This window comes from Quercus suber, unplaced genomic scaffold, assembly GCF_002906115.3.
Source record: "Quercus suber isolate HL8 unplaced genomic scaffold, Cork oak 2.0 scaffold_554, whole genome shotgun sequence".
In the NCBI taxonomy this organism is placed as follows: Eukaryota; Viridiplantae; Streptophyta; class Magnoliopsida; order Fagales; family Fagaceae; genus Quercus; species Quercus suber.
Window position 1 is genome coordinate 387,195 of NW_027070002.1, and position 27,651 is coordinate 414,845.

The following is a 27,651-nucleotide window of genomic DNA, read 5'->3' on the forward strand; positions in this document are numbered from 1 at the left end:
TTCGATTAATGGTATATGTTTTATAATTATTAATTTTTTTACAACCAAGTTCATTTTTATGTAGGTAGAATTTGATTTTAGATCCCTAATCAACCGATAAGAGATTTTAATTGGAACTTACAATAAATTTATTACTCATAAAATAAAAAAAGAGTGGTTGGAAGTTTTCTATTGAGCAAGAGAGTTAATTGATATGTTTGATCTGTTTGTTTTTGTGAAAACTATATATGAATATAGTTTTTTGAGTTTTCATGTATTTGGTAATATCATAATATAAAAATATATATATATATATAAATAAATAAATAAAATTAAAGGAAAATTATTTCTTAACTTCTCTTATTTAGTCTACTATAAAATAGAGCTGTTCCCTACTAAAAATAATATCATAATATAAAAATATATATATATATATAAATAAATAAATAAAATTAAAGGAAAATTATTTCTTAACTTCTCTTATTTAGTCTACTATAAAATAGAGCTGTTCCCTACTAAAATTTTCTAGAAAAGAAGGAATCAGTGATTTGGATGTGGGAGAGTCTTTATGCTTGCCAGTTGCCATGATTATATATATATATATATATATTGACGAATGACTATTAGCGATAGTGAGAGTGTAGAAGCAAGGCAAATTGGTAGGTGAAATCTGCAGAGAACACGGGCACGTGCGTGAGAGATCAATAAAGATTTTCTGAACGTGAAGTCATGAGGGATTCGACTGGTAGTGTTGAACTTTCACAAATATATCTAATATCTTACGTATTGTTGTTTACCATAGGGAAATCAAAAAAAGAAGCTAGCTTTCTATTTTGGGAAAGATTTGCTGGATTTTGCATGGGATTAGGAAGCTTCCTGGAAGGTGCATGGTCTACAAATGCCATATATTACTTACGTGCTTATTTAAAGAGATACCAAAGAAAGGTTCTTTATATAGAGCATTCCCATTGGCAATTGCAAATGAAAAATGTAGGAGAAAAGTACAATCAAGACACAAAAAGGTGTTGGCAACCGGACTTGTAAAATGTCAGAATTGCAAATTTTTTAGCAATTGTGCTAGTGCCATCCTAAATGTAGAATGACACTGTAGTACAATTGTTAAAATTATAATATATTTTAATTGATAAAGTGAAAGAGAGATGGGGGAGAAGAGAGAGGGAGAGTTGTATTGGAATATATTATATTATTTTAATGGGTAATATATATTATTTTAATGAGTAGAATAGGAAAATAAAAATTCCAATAAGATATGATAAAGTAATTTTTTGAGATGATAAAATAAGATATAATACAATTTTCCATTGCAAATGCTCTATATACTTTCTTATTTATTTGTGTTAACCATAGTTCATATTAATACATTTTTTAGTATGTACTTTCTCTTGTTTGAGGGTACGTACTAAAGAATGTAAAGATGATTTTGGAATAGATAATATGTTCTTGGGTGCTAGGGCAAAGATTAGAGTGATTTTAATTTCTTTTGTTCTCTTATGGTTTTCCTATACTTTATCATATTTTCTAGTTACATAGGTGGGATTCGATCCTAGGTCCTAATGATGAGATATTTTAATTGGAACCTATATATGATAAAGCAAACCAATTAGTACACAATTGCCAAGCTAGAATCCAACCACTTGAATGGAAAAGGAATCGCATCAAGGACTGACAAGCGCAAAAGTTAGATCCATACTAAATAATCAAGTATGTGTGGGCTTCTCCTAATTTGGTCTTGTGTAGATTGCCTTATATCAAGGGATGGGCCTTTAACCATACTTGACTGCACTAATTGAAGAACTATGTTTGGGGTCTCGATTGGCAAAGTGACCTTAAACTTGGCATAACGCCTGACAGTTTGGTGATGATTATAGTTTTGGGCATTATCTATTGGGTTGGGCCAGCAGGTTTAGGCTTACTTGGATTGAACCCTCTTGGCTAACTCTTGGGCTTAACCATCTTGGGCTTGTGTGATTCCCCCACTAGATTCATAATAAATAATCTACCTTCATGTTACTTTCACTTTATTATGATGATATGGTGTATGTTAAAAAAAAAAATAAGTTCACTAATTAGATAATCAGAATCACAACTACAACACTTTAGTAATCACTTAGTAACATAAGTAAAATATCATATCTACATTTTTATCTTTTTTTTTTTTTTTTTAATTATTATTTAAGTTGGACCTTAGTGTTTTTGTGGTCTATTAACTCTCTGTAAAATATGTGAATTCTATCTCTTCTATGATGTGGTCTGTAGGGATATTGAGCCCAAAGTTCATTATCAATTTATACGTTGGGCTTGGGGTTGAAGCCAAGGACAAAGGATTGTCCGAATAGGAGAAAACATGGACAGAGGAGACTGCGTCAGTAAGAAAAAGGGTTTGTTCTAGACACAATAGCTTGGGAAGGTGAGCCCAGAATGAATGCATCCTCAACCAGCCAAAGCTGAGGTCCAAGAAGGTAGTCCGTCTTCCAGGGTAACATTCCAAGATGTTCTATTAGGGTGGATAAGCTTTATAGAGACATCCGACAGTGAGAAGTCCTAAAATATATTAGGGTAAAGCTACTACCACCTCATTAAATGCTCAGCAGCTAATTTCCTAACTGCATTAATGTGGAGAAGACCCTTGAACAGTGCAGCATTGGCTGCCCTAATGCGCAGAAGGCTTGAGAGGGTGTCCGATGGGACAAGTACTCAAGTAGTAACTAGGATGATCAACAAGTGGAGGGCCAAGATTGTCCAGAGAGTGCTATATAATGGAAGAAACACTCCACAGTGAGGGGGATCGAAAAACCAAGAAAGAAAAAATGTAGTCAAATTTAACTAATATTCAATTTCAGAAACCAAAAAAAAAAAAAAAAAAAGGTTTGTGCACTTGATGTACATTGTTGGCATACTTCCTAATCATTTATGCTTTTGGGACTGATGGTCTCCTTCAAAACTTTTACATTCTGATACTGGATTAAAAAACATCAAGTATACAGGGATTATACTAGACGTTTTATACATTGTTTGTAGACAAACCTTTGATTTTTTTCGCACTCTCAATGATTGTTACAGAACAGCAGCATGTTGAAACAACTGTAAAAGCAGCTTTTGCTGAAATTTCTGTCATGCTTTCCTTCCATGATGAAGACCAAAAGAATTTGTGTGATCCTGAGGATGATCTGGTTAATGTTCATTGCCTGGCTGCAGAATGCAGAGACATTGTTCTTCTTTTGAAGGTAATAAATGTGCTTGCAGAATTATAAGTCCAATTTGTGTTTTCTTTGTGCTCAACACTAGTTGTTTGGCATTATATGCCTCTACACTCACTTGAAACATTTGATAAGATCAACAGGTATGTTCTCGAGAAATGAAGTTTGAAGGAATAGTGAAGTCTATAGCGGTTGCTAATTACTTCAGCAGTGAAAAGGATGCCATGAACTTTGGGTTGAATAGTTGTACTGATGATAAAAACAGTCAAAGTCTTCTGATTCATCAATTGCAAGCTGAAGTTCAAGGTGCTCTCCCTCCGTTTACCTTGTCTAGTGAAGATCCTTATTCAGATGAAGTAAATGATTTAGTTTCTGCAGATTTTCCCTTTGGAAGTAAGGATGGTTTAGTAAAAGTTATATTGCTTAAAACATCAGGCATCACTCATTGCGAATTTTCTTTGAGTTCTGCTTCATCAGATGGCAGTTTTTCAGGTCCAGCATCGTTTTCATTGGAATTATCACCTTTTGTTTTCTGGGTGAACTTCCCTTTGGTAAATACATTACTAAATCTATCAGTGGAAGTGGTAAAATATGTTGAGATGAACACCAAAATGAATGAATCTCCGTCTGAGGTCATCACTGAGAAGCACAAATCATCTACTGGATACGTAAAAAGTTCTACTCCCCGCCTGACAGCCTTGTCTTCAACAGAAAGATTGCGTGGAAATATATTAATCCCCAATGCAAGGTTAATCCTTTGTTTCCCTTTTGAAAGTGGCAAAGATAGTAGAGACTATTCTTCCTATGATCAATTTATTGTTCTGGATTTTTCATCACCATTGGCTTCCAACAAGGGAGTTATTGAAGACCGCAGTCCAACTTCAGATGCAACTTTACAGAAAAATCAATCTTCAATCGTCACGAGTTCTTTGCATTTGAATGTTGGTGATCTTTACGTTTACTTGGTCTTATCTGTAAGTCAAAGTGTGATCAGAAATACTCCTGTGACATGCTGAATCAAAAATTTTCTGCTCAGAATATTCTGTCTATTTCCAACAAAACTGGTTGTCTTTCTGTTATCAGTATGCTTTGGCAGGATGGTCATGTGACTGGTCCTTTGATAGCAAAGAGGGCAAAGTTCTTAGCTACTTTAGGTTCATGTGACGTGTCCTTGGATAGCAACACATATGAGTTTGCTTCTGCATCTGCTGTGAAAGATCTGGAAGATTTAAATTCTCGAATTCAACAAGAGATGATTGTGAGCTCTGTATTCTTCCTGCATGTTTGTCTATCTCCTGTTACAATTACTCTTGGCAGTTCTCAGTACAATGGATTACATAATTTGTTGAATCAGATAATTAATGGATTCTCATGTGTGGATTCTGATGCTTCTGATGCTGCCAAGTCTAGGGAAGGACCTTCTGTGTCTCAAACTTCACTCCTCATGGAATGTGATTCTGTAGAAATTCTAATTAACCTGGATGCAAAGGAGAATATTGGAGGCCCAATGCAGAGTGAACTTCCTGGATCATGGTATTGTCTGAGATTGAAAATTCGGAAGTTCGAATTGCTGTCAGTATCAAATATAGGAGGTGTTAGGGGTGCCAATTTATTTTGGCTAGCCCATGGAGAAGGTGAATTGTGGGGTTCCATCACTGGTGTTCCAGGTCATGAGTTTCTTTTAATCTCATGTAGCAATTCTACAATGAAACGTGGTGATGGAGGAGGTTCCAATGCATTATCATCTAGATTGGCTGGTTCTGATATTGTGTACCTGTGGGAGCCAGAGAGTTTGCATGGTTTTACATCTATAACTGTCAGGTGTGGCACAATTGTTGCAACAGGCGGTCGCTTGGATTGGTTGGACAAAATATCCTCCTTTTTTAGTTTACCTTCTCCTGAAGCTGAACAGGAAGGTGACAATAGTATGCAGAAGGGGGATTTGAATGCATCATGTGGATCTTCTTTTGTTCTTAACTTGGTTGATATTGGATTGAGTTATGAGCCCTACTTAAAGCGTTTGGTGGCTGGGAGTGAAGTTCTTGATTCCAAGTGCTGTTTTTTAAGGGCCAAAGAAAAAGAATGTATGGGTGAGCAGTATGTCGCTTGTCTGTTAGCTGCTTCTTCCTTCAATCTATCAACTTCAACTGTGGCAAACTCAATTGACAATGACTCCAAAATTAGAGTGCAAGATCTTGGGCTTCTTCTTCGTACAATGTCAGAGCCGAGGATCTTGGTGGCAGTTATAGTGCGGAACATCTTCACAAGGTTGTTATATTAAAGTTGCTCGGGAGGCACTCATTGAAGTTATCTTGAGAACTAACTGTAAGAGTGGCCTCCTCTGGGAGGTGGAATGCTCTAAATCTCACATTTGCTTGGAAACTTGTCATGACACTACTGCTGCTCTGATTCGTTTGTCTGCTCAACTCCAGCAGCTATTTGCTCCTGATGTGGAGGAATCAATTGTGCACTTGCAGGCTAGGTGGAACGACATTCAGAAGGCACAAGACAGGAATGATATCAATGATGAATCTAGAGTCTTCAGTGGTGATTCTGAACCATCAACTTCTCAAGTGAATATTGCAAGTGTAGATACAAAGAGTGAACCTGTGTTGGTTGGCTTGATGGATGAGATATGTGAAGATGAATTTTCATTTAATGACAATCATGCCTGCCAATTTGATCCTTCTGAATCACAAATTTGTGTTTCACTTGATGAAAGTGTTCTTGAAGATGCATGTAGCTTTCACGTTGAAACTCCTGAAATTTTATCTCATGATCTGTCCTTCAATGGGTTGATGCCTGTAGTAGAATTGGAAAGTGGTCAAACCTCAATTTTAGAAGAAGGTTACTTTACAGAGTTTAGAGAAGGCAATTGTTTACCTGAGTTGCGCCGTCTGTCAGAATTATCTATAGGCAGACAGTCTTTGCCTGAGATACCTAAGTGCAAATCCACAAATGTTGGGAATGGAGATATTGGAAAAGGAAATAGTGGATGGTATGGGACTTAAGAATTGTAGAAAACCACATTTCAGAAGCAAGTGAGCAAAGTGGCATGAAACAATTTGTGAAAGGCGAGCTTCTTTCTCTTAATAATAAAACACATGATGATGTTGGAAAGGTTGCAGGGCGTGTACTCTTTAAGAACATTGATGTCAAATTGGAGAATGTATGCTGGCTCTGATTGGCATGATTCTAGAGACGTTGGAGAGCATTCTAGTACTTGTCATGGAAGGGATAAAACTGTATATCTGGAGCTTTTATTTTCTGGATGGAATTTCAATATGACATTTTCCCAGTTGGTGGAATATGTGTATCTAAGCTTTCTCTTTCAGTTCAAGACTTCCGGCTCTATGACAAGAGTAGCAATGCACCATGGAAACAGGTAATGTTGAAATAATTGTACTTCTACATTATTGTATTTACCTTTGTATCTTTTCTGAACAGGGTCTGAAAATTTCTTTTTGAATTGGAAGGTACTAGGATATTATAATTCAAAAGATCATCCTAGGGAATCCTCTTCAAAAGCATTTAAACTGGACTTAGAAGCTGTCAGACCAGATCCTTTAGTCCCTCTTGAGGAGTACCGGTATGTTGTTTGTTTTATTTGAATTTTTCTATCTTGCTAACCCCCTACTCTGTATTCTTTAACTCTGTGGATGTGGACACCAGATTAGACTCATTAATGCTAATTGATTTCACTGGACAATCATGGCTGATGCTGATTGATACTAATTTGATTCTATTAGAGAGATTTGATTGTTATTTAAGCTTTACTTTCACATATGACATAATCTAATTATGAGTCTTTTTTGTTTCCATCTTTGATGTAATTTGGTGACTCGTTTTTGAGGGACCCAAAGTTTACTCTTGTAAGGAGTTGATCATGGATTTATGAAATTTGGATTGGGAGTTTTCTTCCAGTGTCTCATGCTGATTCCAAGCAAGCCCAAGTGTTAATTCTTGGGTTCCTATCATGCTTGGTGATGATCCCAAGCAGGCCTGGGTGCTGATGCCTAGGTTCTGTATATTTTTTTTCTTTTTATTGCTTGATGCTAATTTCAAGTAAACCATAGGTGCCAATTCCTAGGTCCTATCCTGTTTTTTATTTTTATTTTTATTTTTTTGATAAGTTATAAAATTATATAAATCATAAAAATTGAGTCACCCAAGTATAGAGGAAGTGTACTGGGCTAAACAATCAGTTACAATAGTTACATAAATCTAATAAATCAACAATTGAAAATAAAGAAAGGTTCCTCATGGCTGACAACCAATCCAATAAAGTTATAAAAAAGAATAACTTGAGATCAGGCATAGAACTTTAGGCGTCTTCAAAAATCCGGTTGTTCTTTTCCCTCCAAATGCACCGCATCAAGCAATGGGAGTTAACCATCTAAACATGACTATCCTGTGTTTTATTCTTCTTTTGTTTCCCAAAAAAGTCCCTCTCCTGGAGTCTCCTGTCTTGCATCACACTGTTTTGTACCTCATGTTAGGTGATCAGTGTTATTGAAGATTTATCAATAATCATGCATAGACCTTTTTTCCCTCTCTAGTGTTCAAATTGTAAATGCAGAGGATAGTAATGTATTAATGTGGTAAAAGTGGTTATTGCATTGCTTGTCTGACTGTTGGTTCTTGTAAATTTTCCTTTCAGGTTACGCATCGCTTTCCTTCCTATACTATTGCATCTTCACCAGTCCCAACTTGATTTTCTCATTGACTTTTTTGGGGCAAAGAGCTCATCAGTTGACCAGTCTCTTGACTGTCATCAAGATGCAGATGGTTCAAAATTGTCCCAGGGACATACAGTTGCAAATGAGGCATTGCTTCCTTTCTTTCAGGTGAGTAGTTCTGATTTTATATCATGCTATATATATATATATATATATTTTTTTTTTTTTTTGGTAAGTAATGTATCATGCTAGATATTTTATCGTTCCTTTTGATTTTTTGGACTGTGTACCTTTGGTTTTGTTGATCTCAAGTTATGTCCATAATCTTTGTGTAAGATATCTTTGTGACTGGTTATATAAATTTAATAGAAAGCGTATCAAAACCTCTGCAGAATACAATTTAATTAGTCATGTAGTATGTATTTATAGCAGAAGAGATGGCAAGCCCCTATACTATTACTTGTGTTTGCTTGGTTCTGCACTCTCTATATTGTTCTTATGATGTTGCTTTTCAATATATATGATTCTTCTCAACTTTGGAATTTGGATAAAACTAGGACTTGTTATTTTGCTGGATAATTCATATTCCAGTTCTTTGTTGAGTTGTTTTCTATAATTCTCAGAATCTAAGCGCTGATTGTATTCAATTTGTTTCAGAAATTCGATATATGGCCTGTTCTTGTTCGGGTTGACTACAGTCCTCGCTGTGTTGATCTTGCAGCACTAAGAGGGGGGAAGTATGTAGAGCTTGTAAATCTGGTTCCCTGGAAGGTAAGAATTGCAGTCTTTGTAATAATTATAAAACTTGTGGTCAGGGGTTAGTCCTCTTGGGTGTGAGTAAATTTACCTAAGCAAAATAATATAAAAAAGTAAGAAGAGAGAGAGGTACTAAAGCTTGGGATTCTTGTTGAGACCAGTGAATGAAATGTCTAATGATACTTCACTAAATTGCAGGGGGTTGAGCTACAGCTCAAGCATGTTCATTCCGTTGGCATTTATGGCTGGGGTGGTGTTTTTGAAACTATTATAGGAGAATGGTTGGAAGATATTTCACAAAACCAGGTTTTTAGTAGGACTCATTGTACTTATTGAGAATGCAATGATTCTGTTTGTCCTTTGACAGTAAATATCTATATCTAAAATGCAGGTTCATAAAATATTACAAGGCCTTCCTACTATCCGATCAGTAGTTGCTGTTGGTTCTGGTGCTGCGAAGCTGGTTTCTTTGCCAGTTGAGAGCTACAGGAAGGATCGGAGACTACTCAAGGGAATGCAAAGAGGTAAATGAACTGAACAAATTTCATTTATTGCCCTACCAGTAATTCTGGGTTTCCTCATCATTGAAGCCCATGCACCTGGGGCATTTTGTTTCATAAAAAGTAGGAAGTAGATGTTGTTGGGATTTGACTGCCATAACTAGGACAGCTTATTAATTTAAGCATATGAGACTTATTTACCATTGGCAATAAAAATAACAATAGATGTTTCTTAAATTGATGATAATTTTTTTTTTTGGTGCAGCACAATATTATTTTGAAAGCCAAAGCTCTAGTTTTTGTGATTAACTACAATGTTTCTATGCTTTGCCTTTTCCCCCTTTTTTCCTTATGGGAGAGACCTGTTATTTGAAGTGCTACTGATTTGGGCCAAACTTTTTTTAATACCTAAACAAAGGTTTTTTTAACAATGAGAAATGAGAATTCTTTGCTGCTATTCAGCTCTATCTGGTGCACTGTTTCAGCTGAATCATGACAGATTATTTGCCTTTTGAGGGGCCCTCTTCTGCTTATACTTATAGTGCATATTACTGCAATCAGATCTTTGTGCTGAATCTGTCAACCATCTGTGTGGTGGTGTGATTAATGATTTTGTACACCCTAAGAATTGTGATGACTGAAGTGTAACTCAATTCAAACTCTCAACTACACCTTAATCACATTAATTGCTGGTATTTTTATATTTGAGGTCATAAAAAAATTATTATTATTATGAAAAAATAATAATATTAATTCCTGTTAATGACATAAGTCTTTTCTACTCCCCCAGGCACAGTTGCATTTCTTAGAAGCATTTCACTTGAAGCTGTTGGACTTGGGGTACATTTGGCTGCTGGGGCTAATGACATTTTGCTTCAAGCTGAATGTATTCTTAGCATTCCTCCTTCTGGACCATGGGCTGGACAAAGTAAAATGAAGACAAATGTAAGATCTAATCAGCCTAAAGATGCCCAGCAAGGACTCCAACGGGTAAAAATTCCTGTGTCAATTGTTATGTCAGTGCTTGGGTAACTTGCAATACTTAAATTGTAGTATGGTCTTGTGTGTGATTGTACGCTTAAAACTATAGTAACTGTGTGTGTGCATGCACTTAAAACATACCTATATAAAAAAAGCATGAACTTAAAAATATGTGGAAACTCACATGTCAAAAAGTTTACCTTTTAAACCCTGATCATTCATCTGTATTTTTCCGTATTAATTAGGAGTTGTCAGCTTCTGGGAAGAGACTTCTAGATGCTGAAATTAGCATTAAGAGCATTTCAAACTACTTGTGAGATCTTTTGCATTATAGGGCATTTGTTTTCTTAATATTGTTTCAATGTATTTTTGTACATCTTGTTAACACAATTGAAAGCAACACAATTAAATTTCCTGTGTATACTGGGATCCTATTTGTCAATGCAATATATACAAAGATCTGTCTTTTCTTTTGTCAAGAGCTGTCTAGAGGTGTTACATTTGCTGTCAACTTTGGTCTGGGACTTGAATGCATTCAAACTTTTTATGAGGCTTGACATTTGGAGTTTTGAGGTAAAGATATGGCACTTTAAAATGTCTGTTGTATTGCCAATGAGCTCTAGCTCAACTGGCACCTCCTCCCCCATATAAGTTCTAGGGGAGGACAAGGTCTTGGGTTCAAGACCCATTGTGGGCGTTTGTAACTTATTAATAAAATAAAATAAAAACATTTGTATTACACACAGTTTCCCTTTTTCTTCCTAATGTTCTTGTTCTTTCTTTAAAAAAAGAAAAAAGGTGGAGGGTTTGTTTGGGGGAAGAAACTCTGAAGTGGCTCTACTGGATCCTTCTAATTATTTTTGGGAAAGTAGTTATTCTTTTTGGGGGTTGCCCAATTTTTAAAGGGGCGTGGTAGGTATTAAGTTCAAGCCTCACTTAGCAAAAAGAACTAAATATAAAGAACAAAAAGAAAAAGAAAACTTGAAACATTCTTACCTTCTTCTATAAGGAATTGCTTTAGCAGTGAGCTCCAAGTAAACTGATAGTAATTTGGTCCCATGATCATGAGCAGAATATGCCCATTTGACTATGGTGGGTATTTGAAGTCATGTATTCTTTCTGATCACAGTTTCAGTTTCTGCAGTGTATTCTTCTTTGGAAAAATGTCAGGTTTTGGATTTCAATATTAAGCTTGTTATATGGGCCTGAGAAGTTGAGATGTGACCTTATTTCTTGTGTATTGCATGCGTTGTGTGTGTATTTTTTTCCCCATATGCTGTGTCTTCTGTGTTCAATTTACCTCATGTTGATTATTTTACTAGTCCTAGGTAGAATATATAGGTTGTCCTCTCTATGATGGGCAAGTGATGGATCAAGCTTCAGAAGTATCTTGATTTTGAGACTTACTGTTTTCTCTATAGCATCAAGGCACTTCAGGGCTCAGGCTCATGTAATACTCTCCCCTTGTCACCAAAATAAGCCTTTGATGCATCACAGTGATGTAGATGTCTGTAGACCTCAGTTAACGCTTGGGGTTCATGCTTTTCAATAGAAATTCTTTCTTTCTTATCTGAGTGTTTTTTTTTTTTAGTTATGGTAAGCACTTTTTGGCATGTTGGATGCCAAAATCAAGTCACTCATGGATGATAATAAGTGTTTTTATCTGTTAGGAAAAAGATGTGTGCTGTGTTTTCTTCAGAGAAGGTATTAATGTTCTTAATTTGACAGGCTTATGAGAGCCTTAGTGATGGCCTGGGAAAATCTGCTTCTGCCTTAGTTGGCACTCCCTTGAAAAAGTACCAGCGTGGAGCTGGAGCTATCTCTGCATTTACATCTGCTGTTCAGGCAATTCCTGCCGCTGCTATAGCTCCTGCTTCTGCTTGTGCAACTGCTGTACATTATACTCTTCTTGGGTTCAGGAATAGGTTAGTTATTCTTTTGAAGTTACTTTATTTGTTCCAACATTGCATAATTGTTTCTGTATAATAACATTTAAAGTTCTAGAACCTAACATTAACTGTGGTGTTCATGCTTGCAGCCTGGATCCTGAGCGTAAGAAAGAATCCATGGAGAAATATTTGGGTCCCACTCGGTCACAAGAACATGATTAATACAGTCAAAAATATCAGTTACAGGATTTCAACATATATTAACTTCTGCAAATATCTCTTGCTTATACGATCCACTGTATTTCTTCTTTAAATTATATGCAGTGGGTATATCTTGAGTCATTTAACGAAGGACTGCTTTCCCATCCGTAAAAAGGGATTGTTAACAAACCCTGTTTGTTGCCTTGGAGGTGCCCATCTATCACGTGAATTGGCTTCTTTCAGAATTCATGTGCTCTTTACATTGGATTACTTAAAAGGTTAGAAATCTGGTCTCTTTAGTAGAAAGAGAATTAACAAAATATTATGTTCTTATCTATAGCTTTTGTGAACATGAGAGAAAAAGTATTTGGTTTTGGGCTTTTATTATTATATAATGAAAACGGAAACCTTAAGTAGAGAAGACATGAGGTTCTGTCATGTGTCACAACATCAAATAAGAGGCTTTTTATTTTTTATTTTATTGTTTTAAAATAATAAAACAAACGATGTTTTGCTTACAATACCTTATCTCAAATCATTGTATAAAAAGTCCTAAAGAATTTGATACGCTTTTTGCGTTACATCATTAATGTAAGTGAACCCATATTTTTCTTAACTTCAGAATTTTGTTACTGCTTTTGGTTGGAAGAAATCATTCTGTATTATATTATAGGCTGAAATAATTTTTTATTTTCAGGTCTATCAAATATTTTTTAAATTTGTAGAATATTTCAACAGTTCATTTAACTAAGTTCAAGTATAAATTGTTTTTCAAGGCATTTTGAAAATTTTATTTTGTTCATATATTTTCACATACAGGAACTACTAAATTATCATATAGCCTGTGAAATACTGTTGTTTGTTAAATATTTTTGGGTCATCAACAGATTAGCAAATCATTTTATACAGTAATGAAACATTTTGCTTGACCACTAATATTGTACAGTTTGTTTGCTTAACAGCAGTCTCAGGCTGATTCTCAAAACTCTTGTGCTGGGTTTTATTGGGTGCAGGTGTACAGTTAATGAAACTACTAAACAGATTCTTTCCCGTCTCGACAAGAAAAGACGGTAATTTTGTACAATATGTAAATAAGCTATGGTCTTATAAGTATTTACCCACACTGAAAGCCTTGTAATTTTAGTGACACTAGGGATAGCCAGTTACACATTGATTCTTTTATAGACTCAATTACGGCGAAAGTGGCTACTTTTGTACATAGTTCAGCAGACCTTGTTTTGTGATTTAGAGTGTTTGATATCATTTACAGGTCATGTAATACCTTGTGAAATATCATTGATAGTGCAATAGTAATCAATTCTCTCCCTTCTTTCTCTTTTAAGAATCTATTTAAGAAGCGTTTCTTGGTAAATTAAAGGTTTTCTTTATTCTATAGGAATTTGATGAACCTGCTATTTTTGAATGTTACTGTCTCCAAAAGGGGAATGATGTGTTCCATGCTGGTTGAATACATTCTAAAATTATTGCATTTATGATTGTCAAATGGATCAATCAAGTACTCACCTGTGGTGTAGTTTCTTTAATGTGAATTGAAAGGGGATGTGTGGGTTTGGACTTCAACTTGTAGGTCTCACCTGCTTGGTACCTGAACTGTTACTGGTTTGTTTTGAGAAAATGAAAATGGTGATGCTCAACTACCCTTTTCTTTTAGTAATATACCTAAACTTGAGTTTTTTTCCCTTGGTTTTTACCTAGATGTTTCTGCAAGAAGGCATTAAGTAACTTTGCAGGGTATACTATATTGGTTTCAATGATGCAAAGATGCTTTATTAATTTCAACGATGCGTGTGAGGTTATGTTGGGGTCCTTGTAGTTAAATACTCATTGCTACCACAAGGGTCTAGGCAATGCCACATTGTCTGTTGACGAAATTTACACACGCTCAGATCATGACTTCAAATGGTTATAGGGTTTAAAGAATTTTTTGCATTGTGTATTACTTTATTATCATTTTGGTGTAAAAGGTTGGTTGTCTCTTAGAGATTAGTAATTTCATCTGATTTGGTCTCAATAATACAAATCAGCTTCCGGTGTGGTCGTGTTTCGTTCTCCAGTTTGTTAATAAATTAGCTATGGACAACATGCATAGCTATAATATTCAGTATTGGAAATGCTATAACCTATAATTTATATATGGTTTGCCAATGACCATCTGAAATTATTGGGAATCAGGATACGTCATGGAAATTGCGGAATGAAATGTTAGCGGTCTTTGGGTAAATGCTATAAGCCCGTAACTTATCATTTATATATCATTTGCATTGTCACCACCGCGTGGTTCTGAGGCTCTCTCTCTCGTTATTAGATCTAGATAATTTAAATAACCATATTCAAAAGAAGACCATATCAAGTATAATTTGGTGAATCTTGCTTACAGCGCACTTTGGGGGAAACAATAATCAGCAATTAGCTGTAGATCTAGAGCAACAATTCCACAAACCATTAAAACTTTAGCTCTGTTTGTAATATAAAGAGCACATGGTAATTAAATTGTGCCAAACCACAAATAATCGGCTTCTAATTAACCCAACTATCACTTCTTGGCGTTTTTAACGGAGATATGGAGGGTTTGAGACCATTCTCTCCCAACTATTGAATTATCAAAAAAATTAACTGACGAAGAAAGGTTTGGGGAGGGGATGTCTCAGTTCCTAAATTTGCTACTGAAATATGAACATATCAAAATTTATACTGAAAAATGGGCAAGAAATGAATTGATGATTACATTGACTGAAAAATACTCAATACATGGGGGAGTTCAACTGCAAACATTTTGTACAGAACAAAAACAGCCGACCCTTCTTTTTTCTAATGGGAATATGGGAGGAGGGGGTTATTTTGAGTCAAAAGGGAAAGAAAAAAGCCAAGAGTTAGAAAAACCAAAGAGTCAAATCAAATCTCAACATACAGTAGAGCCCACTATCCATACAGTACCTTCACAATATTAGCTAACTATAAGACAATCAATCCCCTTCCCTTGAAAATTGCCACTGCTATCTCTTTAGTACATCCTTTTTTTACTTCAATCCTTGTTATTGGTTGCATCATATTCGGTTTAACATTGCAGCTTAACCCTCCTTCAAGGCCTCAAAAAATAGTTCCTATAACAAAAAACCAAATATACACTATTTAGTTAATTGTTCAAACTGTGAACTCAATTAATCTAGATCTGCAAGTTCAACTTCAAGTTTCTATATCAAAACAAAAGATTTTCAACTTACCTGGGTTTTCTTGCTAACAAAGCTGTCCTCATGAACAAACATATTGCTCTTCTCTTCAACTACACTTTCCAGCATACCACCACTCTTGTCACATTTTTTAGATGCAGAGATACCCTTTTTGAGGCCAAGCCGCTCTCTCCAACGGCTTCCATTCTTTGATATCCTTGGAAACACATCCTCATAATCATCATCAACAGAGAGTTCATCTCTTAAAGTCATCTTTCGCTGCTGGTTATTGGTGCAACTATTCTTCACTGGCAATAGCATTCCCTGAAAGAATACCTCATCTGCGGGTGCCATGGTGTAGTTTTTGACAGAGAATTCGAAGTCTGAGGAAACTGGAGCTTCTGTGTAGATGTTATCATGCTTGGAAGGTTGTTGAATGTCTGCAAAATCATTTGAGAAGGAGATTCTTGGGTCCACAGCGGAAGGGCAGAGACCTTGCTTCTCAGTGTTGAACATGTTTAGGCATGGCATAGACATTCAGACCAAACGTTCACTATAGCTTTTATCTAAAGTCCTTTACTCTCAGTGTTGGAATCCACATGCAGATGTCTGCATTTATATTGCATGCGGCTTGTTTTTTGTGTGTGTTTAGTAGACATCTCATGTTACTTAGATTTGTCACTATGTGATTAATAATGCAGTTAATGCCTTTTTTTCTTACGGAAGCAATTTAAAATTTAAGGGACAGTGGGTGAACGCACTATCTATATTTAACAGTGATCATACTATATCAGCCAGTAAGACAGTTTTAGCCGAACATTTTGACTAATACGTTCCTTTTTTCACTTTTATATTCAATAACAATTTTTTAACCATTGATTAAAATGGTTGCATGTTCATGCCAACTGGATGGATGAGCCAGGAATCACTTGAACCAGAAAGAAGTGAATTTCTTGCCAATTGAAGGCCTTCCCGGGTTTCCTCTCAATTTGAGCATGTTATCCTGAAATAAATACTGTTTATATTTCTTGCAATCCAAGTAACTGTAAGAAATTGTGCACAACTTTGACTCAGGGAGCATTATGACCTTCTCAATGACATATTAATGGTAAACAAACTAAGCAGAGAAGGTTTTTGCTTTTCTAAATACCTCACCATTTCCTAGGCTCATGGCTCAACTGTTCTAAATGATATTTTTCCCTTAAATTTCTTTTTGTTGTTTATAAATGTAATTTTCTAAAGATGAAGTATCTTACAAAAAGCCATTGTAGAATTAGTATATTTGGCATACCAGTATTAAGGCTTGTGGTTCCTTTGTTTGTTTGTTTTTTTTTTTTTTTTTTTTTTTTTTTTTTTTTTTTTTTTTTTTTTTTTTTTTTTTTTTTAATTTGGGTTTTTCGTTCCTATCTAAACTAACAACTGTTGAGACCACCAAAGGCCCATGTGTAATCAAGCTAGTTAGATTGTTAATTTATGAAGCAATAAATCAAGTCCTCTCAAATCTCGTCCATTCAACAAAGCAAAGCACTACCTTACCACTTTGGATTTACTATTATTATATGTGAATTATGAAGAATCTTTTGTTGGACTATTGACCATCACATGGTTTATCCTCATGAAGGTTGGAATTTCTCATGATTTGTCAAATGGGTTTTCGACAAGTGGCCGATTCCCATTTTGACTACTTTGTGGGAATTTTAGAAGATACCCAGAGACACTGTACCAATCTAGTGAGTTACTGGAACAAAACTTAGTCCAAGAGGGCACTGTCCCCCTTTTGGTCTCCCAAATTGTTAGCAAAACTTGTCTTTAGTACTCTAATTTATGAGCCTCTTTCATCCATAAACAAGAATTTAAGGCTCATTTTACAATGTCAGATCAGGAGAAGACCTCAACAGATTGAGTTTGGTGCTCCGAATGTTGCCCAAAATTTGTCTCGGTAGTCGTTTTCCAACATGTTATAATGCTAACTAGTGACTCTCCGCAATCTATGATGTCTTTGGTCTTCAGTCTTAACAAGTTAACCTGCTTTAGAAAGAACAAAAAAAAATCTATGATATAATTATATTGATGACTCCATATTTCCATGACTTCTGCAATTTTTTTTTTTTTTTTTTTGTTAATTTGGATTCTCATTGAGTTTATGACTTGCATAATTGAATATAGTTTTTTTTGTTGGTAACCCATAATCGACAGATCTCTTGTACCAAAGTAACATGAGGCTTTACCAATTTAGTAGCTGATATCACATAACTTTTTCTTTTATTTTTTCAAAATAGTGGCCAATTTCTCATGGTAGACAAAGTTCACCAAAATGATAAGATGCAAAGGAACTTCCACATGGACCATGTAAGGACCAAATTTGAACTCCTAGCCCAAGATATGAATGAACTTAGGCCCAAAAAGTCCAAAATAATGAATTTGTAGAGAATAGATTAGAAAACTGGGTTTTAGTTAATCAAATAGCAAGTTCGGTAAGCTTGATGACGAAAGATTGAAAATAAGCAAGTTTAGATTGAAGAAAAAAGGTCCTCGGCTTGCCCCACGCCGCCGACCCATCTCATCTTGTACTAGTCTATATATATATATATATATATATATATATATATATATCTCTCTCTCTCTCTCTCTCTCTCCAATCAATCACAAAAACACAATCCGATCTTATAGCCAAAATGAACGACACCGATGTCTCCAAGCAAATCCAGCAGATGGTCAGATTCATCTGCCAAGAAGCTGAAGAAAAAGCCAACGAGATCTTTGTCTTCGCCAAGGAATACGTATCTCTTCCCCCCCCCCCCCACCTTCCCCCCCCCCCACCCCCAAAAAAAAATTCACTTCTCATTTTCCAAAATTGCACTTGGGCCACAAAACAAAAATATAAACAAGATCAAACAACAAGCAATTTTCGTTCATGCCCGGACACCAAAGAAAATGTACAAGCAAAGTAAGATCCAATACTGTGGGCCAAAATGCAACCTCTGCACTAAGACATCAAGTATTCTAGATATAACATAAGAACCAAATGAAAAATAGAAAATTATTGGTACACAATTTGATGCAGGGAGCCAAGATTTTATGTTTTAATTTGCAATAAATATTGTTTTTGAATTTGGTTATTAATGTTGAGGGTTTTAAGGGATTCAAATTAGATGCTTTCCATATTGGTGTAATCCCCTAAACCTTATTTAACTAGTACTCCTGTAAAGGTGAAAGGGAGTTGAACTTGAATAAGAATAATATTATTATGAGTTGAGAAATGCCTCCTCCCTTGTTTTCTCTGTTTGGTGGTGATGCCAAACGCCCTTTGGTGGTGATGCCTAGGGCTTGCAGGGAGGTTCTAGGTGGTAAAGCCTAGGGTTTGTTCTGTTGTTCCTTTTGTTACTCTTTTATTTCCTGTTTCTACTGTGTGCTGCATCACAATTGCATAAAGTTGAACTGATCCCACACAGTCCATCCAGTTATAAAATAGGGAGAAGAACAAATACCAGAGGGAATAAGCAAAGATCCAGAAGCAAGGCTCGATGCAGCAGTAATTGCACTGAAAACAGAACATGTCCAGTTCCACATCCCACTGCTTGCTAAAGCTGATTGGGAATTTCGCATTCCATCAATACATTCAAAAAACTGATCCACACTGCACACGCAACAGAATGACATGCTAGAGGCGTTAGCTTTTTTTTTTTAGATAGATAACGAAAAATTTCATTAAGAAAAAACAGCCAACCCGAGTACATTGGAGATGTACTGTGGGGGTAAAAATCAAGAACCAAATTTACAATGATCAAGTAAAAGAGGAAGAGAAAAACAAGAAAAATGTGACAGGTCCACACTCCAAACAAGGAGAGTGTGTAAGAAAAAGGACTTAATCTCTAGCAAGGCTAGAGGCGTTAGCATTATTTGAAAAACTATGATGCCAGACTACCAATTAAGTTACGACCTAGGAAATATAGGCATGAAATAAATTCAAGAGTTTGTAACATTAAATCATCATCTACATGTGCCTTTGGCAGTATTACAAAAGATAATGTGTGAAACACCATGAAATTCAATTTGAAACAGAGAAAGCAATGTGAGTACAGAAAAGATTGACTCTCATTTGCAAACTTGTAATGCTTTTAAAAAGGAAAAATGCTACATGGTAAAGATATGGTTCCAATATTCCAAAGGGAGCTTTTAAGAAACAAGTAGAGTTCAAAACACTAATTAAAAGGCATGATCCTGAATCTCTAATGTTTTGTGAGAGAGCATCGATACAGAACCTCAATGTCATTTGCAAGAACAAGAACAGTAATCAAAACTAAAAGTCCCCAGTGGGAGTGTAAACAGTAATTTCCTGCCATCACAGCTGTAATATAAACATTAATAGCACAAGCAGAAAACCAACCTTGCTCCAAAATCAACTTCTTCAATACCATCTTTCTGATTTTGATGTGCAGACACCCAATCTGATATTAAATGTGCGCCAGGTAGCATACCTTCAGTTACTGATTCTTCCAGGGTCAAAGAAGAGCCACCACAAATTTGTATCATCTTGTCAGTAACATTTGCCGTAGAAATTGGTGTCGATGAAAGACAGTTGGATGCTGAATTAAAATTAATAGAATCCATTGACCTGTAATGCATATGACTACTACAATATTTGTCCAGATTCCTTACAGTTTCCCATGAAAGTAAGAGCCATTTTATTGTGCTGGGTTGAAGTCTCAATTCTACAGGATCAATAGAAACATCTGCATCCACTTTGCGAATGTCTAGGGACCCATTCTTCCAAGGTATATTTAATCTTAAATTTCCAGAAAATCCACCTCTTTTTCCTGTCACAACTGGAGTTGTAGTATTTGTGGGACAGTGTCCTGAAAAAAATTCACTAAAGCTTGCTTTATCGTCATTATCATCAATTTGAAGAAGCTCAACTACCACTTCTTGGAACTTTATGATGTTAGTCAGTTGACTTATTCCAAGAAAGCTCTCTGCACTTGCAATACCATTTGAATTTGCATTTTCCGAAATACAGGTTTGACATTCTGTTTCAAGAATTCGAAGAACTAGGGTTGTGTGACTCCCAGTATTCTTTTCATCATTCTCCAAATACGGATCAAATGCAACAATTAATCTTTTTATCTTGACATGGAAACTTGAAAGCAACCATTTGACCATCTTTGCAATTGTCTTGACACCTTCATGAACATCCCCAGAAGTAGACTTTGCAGAATCATCCACCAAGTCATATTCATGTTTTCGTAAGTCATAATGGAGACCATGATTACCATCCTGAGATGAACTACAAGTTTCATCTTCGGCTGGTGAATCATTCTTCATACATGGAGCAAGCACAAGCTCAAGTTCATCTACCTCAACCACACAACCTTCACCCTTCCAAGGCATTTTAACTAGCAACGAGCCAATGGACCCTTCTTTTATAATTACTGGTGTTGAGGCACCAATCTGGAAAAAATGGCCATGAGAAAATTAAATAATGACAAGAAAACCATTTAAGATTCAAATTCAGAAAGCAAAAAAAAAAAAAAAACCTTAGCAACCCTCTAGATCATAAATTATTAGAAAACTCAATTACTCCGGTTGCAGTTCTATGCATTAATCTTCCCTTTGTCAACAAAGACAACTCGGTCCTCCAATTCAGTAATTAATTATCGAGTAGTAAATTACACATGCAGGTTCCATTTTAGCTAGAACTCATTCACCGACTATTGGGAGTGTTATGTCAGATATATGTTTACAAGTGTTCACAATATCAAAAGCAACCCCACCCTTCAAATTCACACCCCAAAATAATAAAAAACAGCATGCACACACTACTTGTTTATGCTAGGTAACCCGGTGTAGTGATTACAATGTTCATTGTCACATTGCCCAAGTTCCACAGTTCACAAAACCATTAAATAACAGAATACATAAATTTTAAACAGCACGGGTGTTCAACGAAGCCGAACAAAAACTCCACATACCGTCAAAGGAAAAACAAACCTAAAACTAATGCAAATATTACAAATTCTTTAAACCCCCCACAATCCTAAAAACCCATAATAACCCATGAATTCAAAACTACCAAGCAAAATTGTAGTCCTAACATTAAGCCCAAACTCAACCAGAAAAACTAAACCTCCACTCAGCTGAGCCTATGCAACTAATTAAACTAAACAGCACAATTCTCGCTCTTTTCATTAACAAGAACAAAAATTGAAGTTTTATATTTCATTATCAAGCTAATTAGAATTGAAAATTCGAAACAGAGAATCAAAAAGCGAACCTTCTCATTGAGATAATCGACATTAAGAGCGAGATCATTGAGCTGAATCGTTCCCTCAGTGAGCTGCACATCAAGCTGTTCGAGGTCGATATCCCCCAATATCAAATGCCCTAATTTCTTCTTCAACACGAACTTGCAGACCTTCTTCAAGGCCCAGCGCGAGAACACAGCCTCCGCCGACCTCCTAATATTCCATGGAAACATTTTTCCCTGTGAATTTGCCTCTCGTAGTTCACAAATTTTGGGGGTTTTGGCGCGGTCTGCGTGGAAATTAGGGTTTTGGGATTAGCGAATTGAGGTTTTCCTCCTTTCTTTTTGTTGATGCTCGCGTTGCAAGGGAAACCTCCATAAAAAGAGAGAGAGAGAGGGATTGTTTGGCATGCGTAAAAAGATGAAATGGAATTGAATTGAAATTGTTTTAAAAGTTTTTGGAGGAATTTGAGTTTTGTTCCACTTGGGTTTCCGTGTCAAGTTTGTTCTCTCCTGGGAATTTTATTAATTTTACTTTTTATGAAAGGTAAAGGCAAGAAAAATAAATTAGTACTCCTATATTTTAGCATAACTTTTTTTTTTTTGGGAAAAAGAAAACAAATTAGAATAACGTAACTTAATCCAAATCTATTAAATAATGTTAGACTGTGTTAATTTAAATTAATTAAAAAAATTCTTTTTTATTATAAAGTTGTCTTTTTTAAAAAACAAATTCCAATTGAATTATTAATTAAGTTTTGGTCTTCTTTATCTTATCTTAAATATAGTATGATTTAAATTAATTAAAAAAGTGTCCTTTAATACACAAACTCCAATTGAATTAAGTTTTGATATTTTTATCCTATCTTAGTATAAATTAATTAGAATCCGTATTGATTTTGTCCAACTTCAACATGTATTTTAGGAGTTTAGTAGAGTTGTTTTTTTTTTAAGAGGAATTAGTACAGATAGAGTATATACAAATACAAATATAAAATTACTCATAGGTCACGATTGACCAATTGTTATATTTAAGTAACTACTTATCCATACGTGCAATACAAAATATTAATTTAAAAAGAATATAAAAATTAAAGTTTTATCTTAATAATTACTATTACTATCTTAAGAATTAATGAGTTATATAACAAAAGTGCCTTAATTTAGGTGTGTACAATGTACTACATATATATTGAGCCACTTGATCTGAATACTAACTGAATGTAATTTATAAGTTTTACTATGTTGAAATATAAAATTATGACATATAAATCAAAATAATTAAAAATTAGTTGAATTTTTTTATTAAAAAAATTACTTGAAACTTTGGGTTGTAGAGTTTTAATTTTGGTCCAGTTACAACTTTTATTAGGACAACTTTTATTTTTATAATGAAGCAAAGACTCTTAATAGAACAGTCATCCAAATAAGAGTTTTGAAAGACCTACACAGAAAGATCACTCAATCAAAGGACATCGCTATGGTGTTAATCTAAGCTTTTTTGATACTAAAGTCATATTTCACTAAAATCAATATAATAGTAATAGAAATTTTATAGGGTTTTTATCTTATACATTGGAGTGACTTAAACTTCTTTGATATTTGGCGAGTTTGTGGCAAAAGTTATATGTTTTTTTTTTTTTTTTGGGTCCTACCAATAGCATTGTTCATGCATTTTCTTTCTTTCTTTAATGCAAAGGAACATCCTTTGTGAGGTGAGACCATTTTCTAGGCATAGTGGACAAAGATGCTGACTGTAAAAAGCACTAAATGGATCAAATGTGGCTATCGTTGAACTTTGCCTCAAGCCTAAGGATGTCAAAATGAAGATCCTCTTGGACCCACATGACAAGGAATCAACCACTAGGCCATGACCATGAGCAGACTGATAATGACTAAGAATAGAAATCGAAGCTGTAATGCAACTGATTGTCATTATTGTCTTCTTTGGTTGAAGGTTCAAAGTTGAAAGTTTGAAACTGCAAGTCGCGCACAGAGAGAACACAATAAATATGCACGTTACAATAATATGGCATTTTTTGTTTTTTTTTTTTTTTTTTAACATTGCTGTAAATTTAAAATTATAAAATATATCACATATTTTAGGGTCTTTTTGGTTGAGGATATGAAAAAGTGAGAAGGTAGAAAATGGGGTAGATAGAAAAGTGAAAAAATAGTAAAAATTTTATTTTCTCTCATTTGTGTTTGGTTGGGAATGTGGAAAAGTGAGGAATTGAAAACTTTTTTGTTTGGTTAAGAGAAAAAATAAGATAATAGAAAATGTAATTTATACAAATTAACTCATATGCCCTTATTAAAAAAATTATCTAGTTAAAAAATAATAAAATTAAATTAAAAAATAAAAATAAAACCTCAACCAACCTAAAAAACCAAAAAGCAAAACAACCACACCAAAAAAAAATGCCCAATTAAATAAATTAAAAAAAAAAAAAAAAAAAGGCAGCAGTGCAGCTAGAAGCAAAGGCCACGCCCACTTCCATAAAAAAATTTAAAAAAAAAAAAGAAAAAGAAATTGGAAACAAAGTTGCACGTGCACACAAAGTGTTTGAATGGCATTTTTGTCCAAAAAATTTGCACAATTTTCTTTTCCATTTTCTCTCGAATTTGGGAAGATTGTGTTTTGGTTGGCCAAGAGAGAAAACTCCTAGCCCCATCAAAATTCCCACTCCCTTTCAACCAAACACCATTTCCAACAATTTTCTCTTTTTTTTTTTTTTTTTTCTCTTCCTCCCTATTTTACCTCCAACCAAACACGCCCTTTCTCATTATATTCATTTTTCTTTTTCTTTTTTTGCTAAACAATCTCGTCACATTCCTAAACAATATAATGTTGTATTCTTATATTGAGATTACATTAATGTAAAATTATAATAATATAATATTACAGTGTAATGAAACATCACGGTGAACTAAACGTCCCCTAAATGTACTAAGTGGTTAAGCCATTACACATGGCGTAACTCTACAAAAATTACATATTTCATAAAGGGTAAATTTCTCTTAGATCAAATTATTAGAAAACAATATGATTAGAAAACAGTACTATTTCATTCTAAAAAAAAAAAAAACCAACAACAACAACAACAACTATTTATGTCATTAATTAACATTATTAATGATTGTGTCAACTAACCTAATTAATTCATACTTATATGGTATTTTTTTTTCTCTCTCTCCCTCTTATTTTTTATTGGCTCTCAAAAAATAAAAAATAAAAAATTATATTTTTTTAAAAGACTAGGGAGATTACAGTGGATTTATAATATATTTATTTATTCTTTCCATCAAAAGGGAGGTGGAATTGTGACTTGTGAGATTGTTACCCTCTTTTTTATGGAAAATTCTTAACTACTTCCAAAATAGGAAGAAATTGTGCTACATTCTACATCTTCACATATTTATGCATGAATTTTATTGAATAAACCTAACAATAAATGTGAGAGGATGAAATACTATTTTCCATAATAAGAGAATATTTAAGATTTACTCGTTCTTTATTCCTTCTATAGAAGTGGCACTATCTTGTTCTTTTTTAATTATATTGTTCTTTTTTTAATCATTGGTCTGATTGGAACAATTTCCTCTCCAGGTCCTCTCTGTCCTTCATGTATATCTGGCTTATCATATGGCTTAGTGCAACAAATTACGGAGTATTCTTTCCAATAGCATTGCAATGCCTAAAAATAACATCTGCACGTCGTTGAAAACAATGTACTTCAAGAACCTGCTTTGGTTTTAACTTCCCCAGTCTCATAAGTCAAACAATAATTGCCTTTTGAAATTGTCCTTTTCCAGTTATTTCTTTTAATGCACTTTGTCTTGAAGGTTCACAATTTTTGGAATCCATAACCATACATATTTGATTGAAATTGTCCTTTTCCATTTATTTTTTTTAATGCACTTTGTCTTGAAGATTCACAATTTTTGGAATCCGTACCCATACATATCTTCAAATATGTATGGGTATGGAGTAATAAGGTTTATAATTAAAAATAAATGCAGACCATCAGTCAATTCAGTTTCAAAATTGTACCCTAAGATTTAAAAAAAAAAAAATTAAGATGCAACTTTTTTTTTTAAAAGAAAAACTTGTAATTTTATTAAGAAGCAGATAAATTCAGTACATTATAAATAACTTTTGGTTGTTAAAGGAAAATGAATCACTTACACAATATTAGCAAAGGGTTGCATATATGCATTTTTTATGTCTCTGCTTCATAAATCTTTTTTTTTAATTTTTTTTTTAGGGTAAACTAGGTGAATTTATAGTAACATATGTTTCGAGAAAAATGATCATTACTAAAAAAATATGAATAAATCATATAGCAATTAGTATTTATATGGATATTCTATTCTCTCCTTAAGCTGATTAATGGGTAAATTTCATCAAGCCTTGTGGAAAAATGTTTGATGATCGACACATGTCATTATAATGTGTTTATACTGTATAAATATAATGAGGTCTATGTAACTTCTTTTTTTACTGATTGTTTAAGAACATATTGGTTGAATCAATAGTATACATTTAAATCTTAAATTGATCTTAAAAAATATTTGTGGGGGAAAAAGGCCCAGCCCAATGTAATGGGCCAAAGGCCCATAGGAGGGCTATTTTGCGACCGAGAAGAAGGAAGATGGAAAAGGCAGGGCCCGTCTGGAAGTGGGACCTCAGTGTCACGACCCAAACCTGTACTTCAGGATTTAGAGCATGACCGGCATGTTAATATCAAGTTTACCTCAACATTAACACGAACCAACCTGATCTGTAAGTGCTTATCAAGAATTTGTTTCTTGAATTCCTGCTTATTTTCTAACATAAAACCATAATATACAAAAATGATGAAAACCTGAAATTTCATTTCCTTTGAACTTGGAAAGATTACCACTTGGCTAAAATGTCAGGTATTCATGCAAATATTACATAGCTAAACGTTTAGCAATTCTTATTACAAACCTAACCCCAAAGACATACAATCGGGGTTTAAAACAAACTAAGATACTGAATTACATCTGTGCTCAAGAATCAAGTACATCTTGATTCATCCTATAACACAAAAGAGCTAACTACTGAACAACAAAAACTAACTATACATTCTAAGGAACGAGAAAAACACCGAATCCTTGCCACCTCTAATACTCTCGCTGCTTCCAGGAAGAACCTGTGCACTGAAATATAAAAGGGTGAGCTGCGAAGCCCAGTAAGGTTTTTAAGCTCCATGGGCCTTGATAAGAATGCATGTAAATCATATATTTTATGGATATGCCAACTTTGATAAAATAGTCTTCCTACTGTTCTTATTGTTCATAAAATAATTTTTGAGCTTTTAGATGAACATACTTCATTTTCCTTTCATATAAATATAAAAGGACATAATAAGGAACGAAACCATAGTTCAGTAACCTTATCTTTGAATAGACTATAAATACTTTATCATAACTTCTCATTAAACTTATAACACATTTAATATACCTTTCTTATCGTCATACCCTTCTTATAATTTCCAAATAGCTCAATAGCTCATTTATAATACATATTAGTTAATCCAATTGTAAGTCTGTCACAACTTTGGGAGGCTTCCAGCACAGAGTGCCAGGCATCCAGCATTCCCCACAATGCTAGGTCATTCCGGAATCATATCATAATACATCTTTTCAACCATGGGGGTAGGTTGACATCCTCCACAAGTTGGTTGTTACCAACAAGGGCGGGTACAGCAGAGCCAGTCCCACTTATAATGGCCAAACAGAATTTCCATGGAAATGCCAGTACTATAACCCCTACTGGCTGAGTTCAGATCATAACAATGGAATAACCGTAAATTATATTTTTCTGATAACCTTGCTTTTACATAAACGTTTCACAACAGTAGCATATCCACTTCATTCTTAAATATCATGTTCGTGATATAAATAATAGCATCAATATGCTAAAATTATTATGTATATAAGATTGAACAACTCACGAACACATAGTTTACTTAACTCATGCTTATACGTA

General features: G+C 34.5%; 3 protein-coding genes across 3 annotated transcripts; 1 reads left to right on the forward strand and 2 right to left on the reverse strand.

Annotated features, from left to right (window-relative positions):
• The first annotated feature begins 3,032 nt into the window (after nucleotides 1-3,032).
• On the forward strand, nucleotides 3,033-13,539 carry LOC112024435 (autophagy-related protein 2). The gene is given in 17 exon segments (XM_024057068.2): nucleotides 3,033-3,224; nucleotides 3,341-4,165; nucleotides 4,168-5,419; nucleotides 5,422-5,466; nucleotides 5,469-6,200; nucleotides 6,203-6,357; nucleotides 6,359-6,464; nucleotides 6,467-6,582; nucleotides 6,674-6,786; nucleotides 7,858-8,044; nucleotides 8,534-8,647; nucleotides 8,831-8,938; nucleotides 9,024-9,156; nucleotides 9,923-10,122; nucleotides 11,842-12,038; nucleotides 12,152-12,481; nucleotides 13,217-13,539. Coding segments are annotated over 16 exon segments (4,533 nt in total). The 5' UTR covers nucleotides 3,033-3,047; the 3' UTR covers nucleotides 12,225-12,481; nucleotides 13,217-13,539.
• Nucleotides 13,540-14,923: 1,384 nt separating this feature from the next.
• On the reverse strand, nucleotides 14,924-16,009 carry LOC112024416 (uncharacterized). Its single transcript, XM_024057052.2, has 2 exons — nucleotides 15,446-16,009; nucleotides 14,924-15,325 (listed from the first exon to the last, which is right to left on the reverse strand). The coding sequence occupies exons 1-2, from the start codon at nucleotides 15,926-15,928 to the stop codon at nucleotides 15,293-15,295; spliced, it is 516 nt and encodes a 171-aa protein (XP_023912820.1). The 5' UTR covers nucleotides 15,929-16,009; the 3' UTR covers nucleotides 14,924-15,292.
• Nucleotides 16,010-18,507: 2,498 nt separating this feature from the next.
• On the reverse strand, nucleotides 18,508-22,153 carry LOC136063673 (autophagy-related protein 2-like). The gene is made up of 3 exons (XM_065764378.1): nucleotides 21,663-22,153; nucleotides 19,779-20,839; nucleotides 18,508-19,028 (listed from the first exon to the last, which is right to left on the reverse strand). Exons 1-3 carry the CDS (start codon nucleotides 21,864-21,866, stop codon nucleotides 18,809-18,811), a joined length of 1,485 nt encoding a protein of 494 aa, XP_065620450.1. The 5' UTR covers nucleotides 21,867-22,153; the 3' UTR covers nucleotides 18,508-18,808.
• Between the last annotated feature and the right edge of the window lie 5,498 nt (nucleotides 22,154-27,651).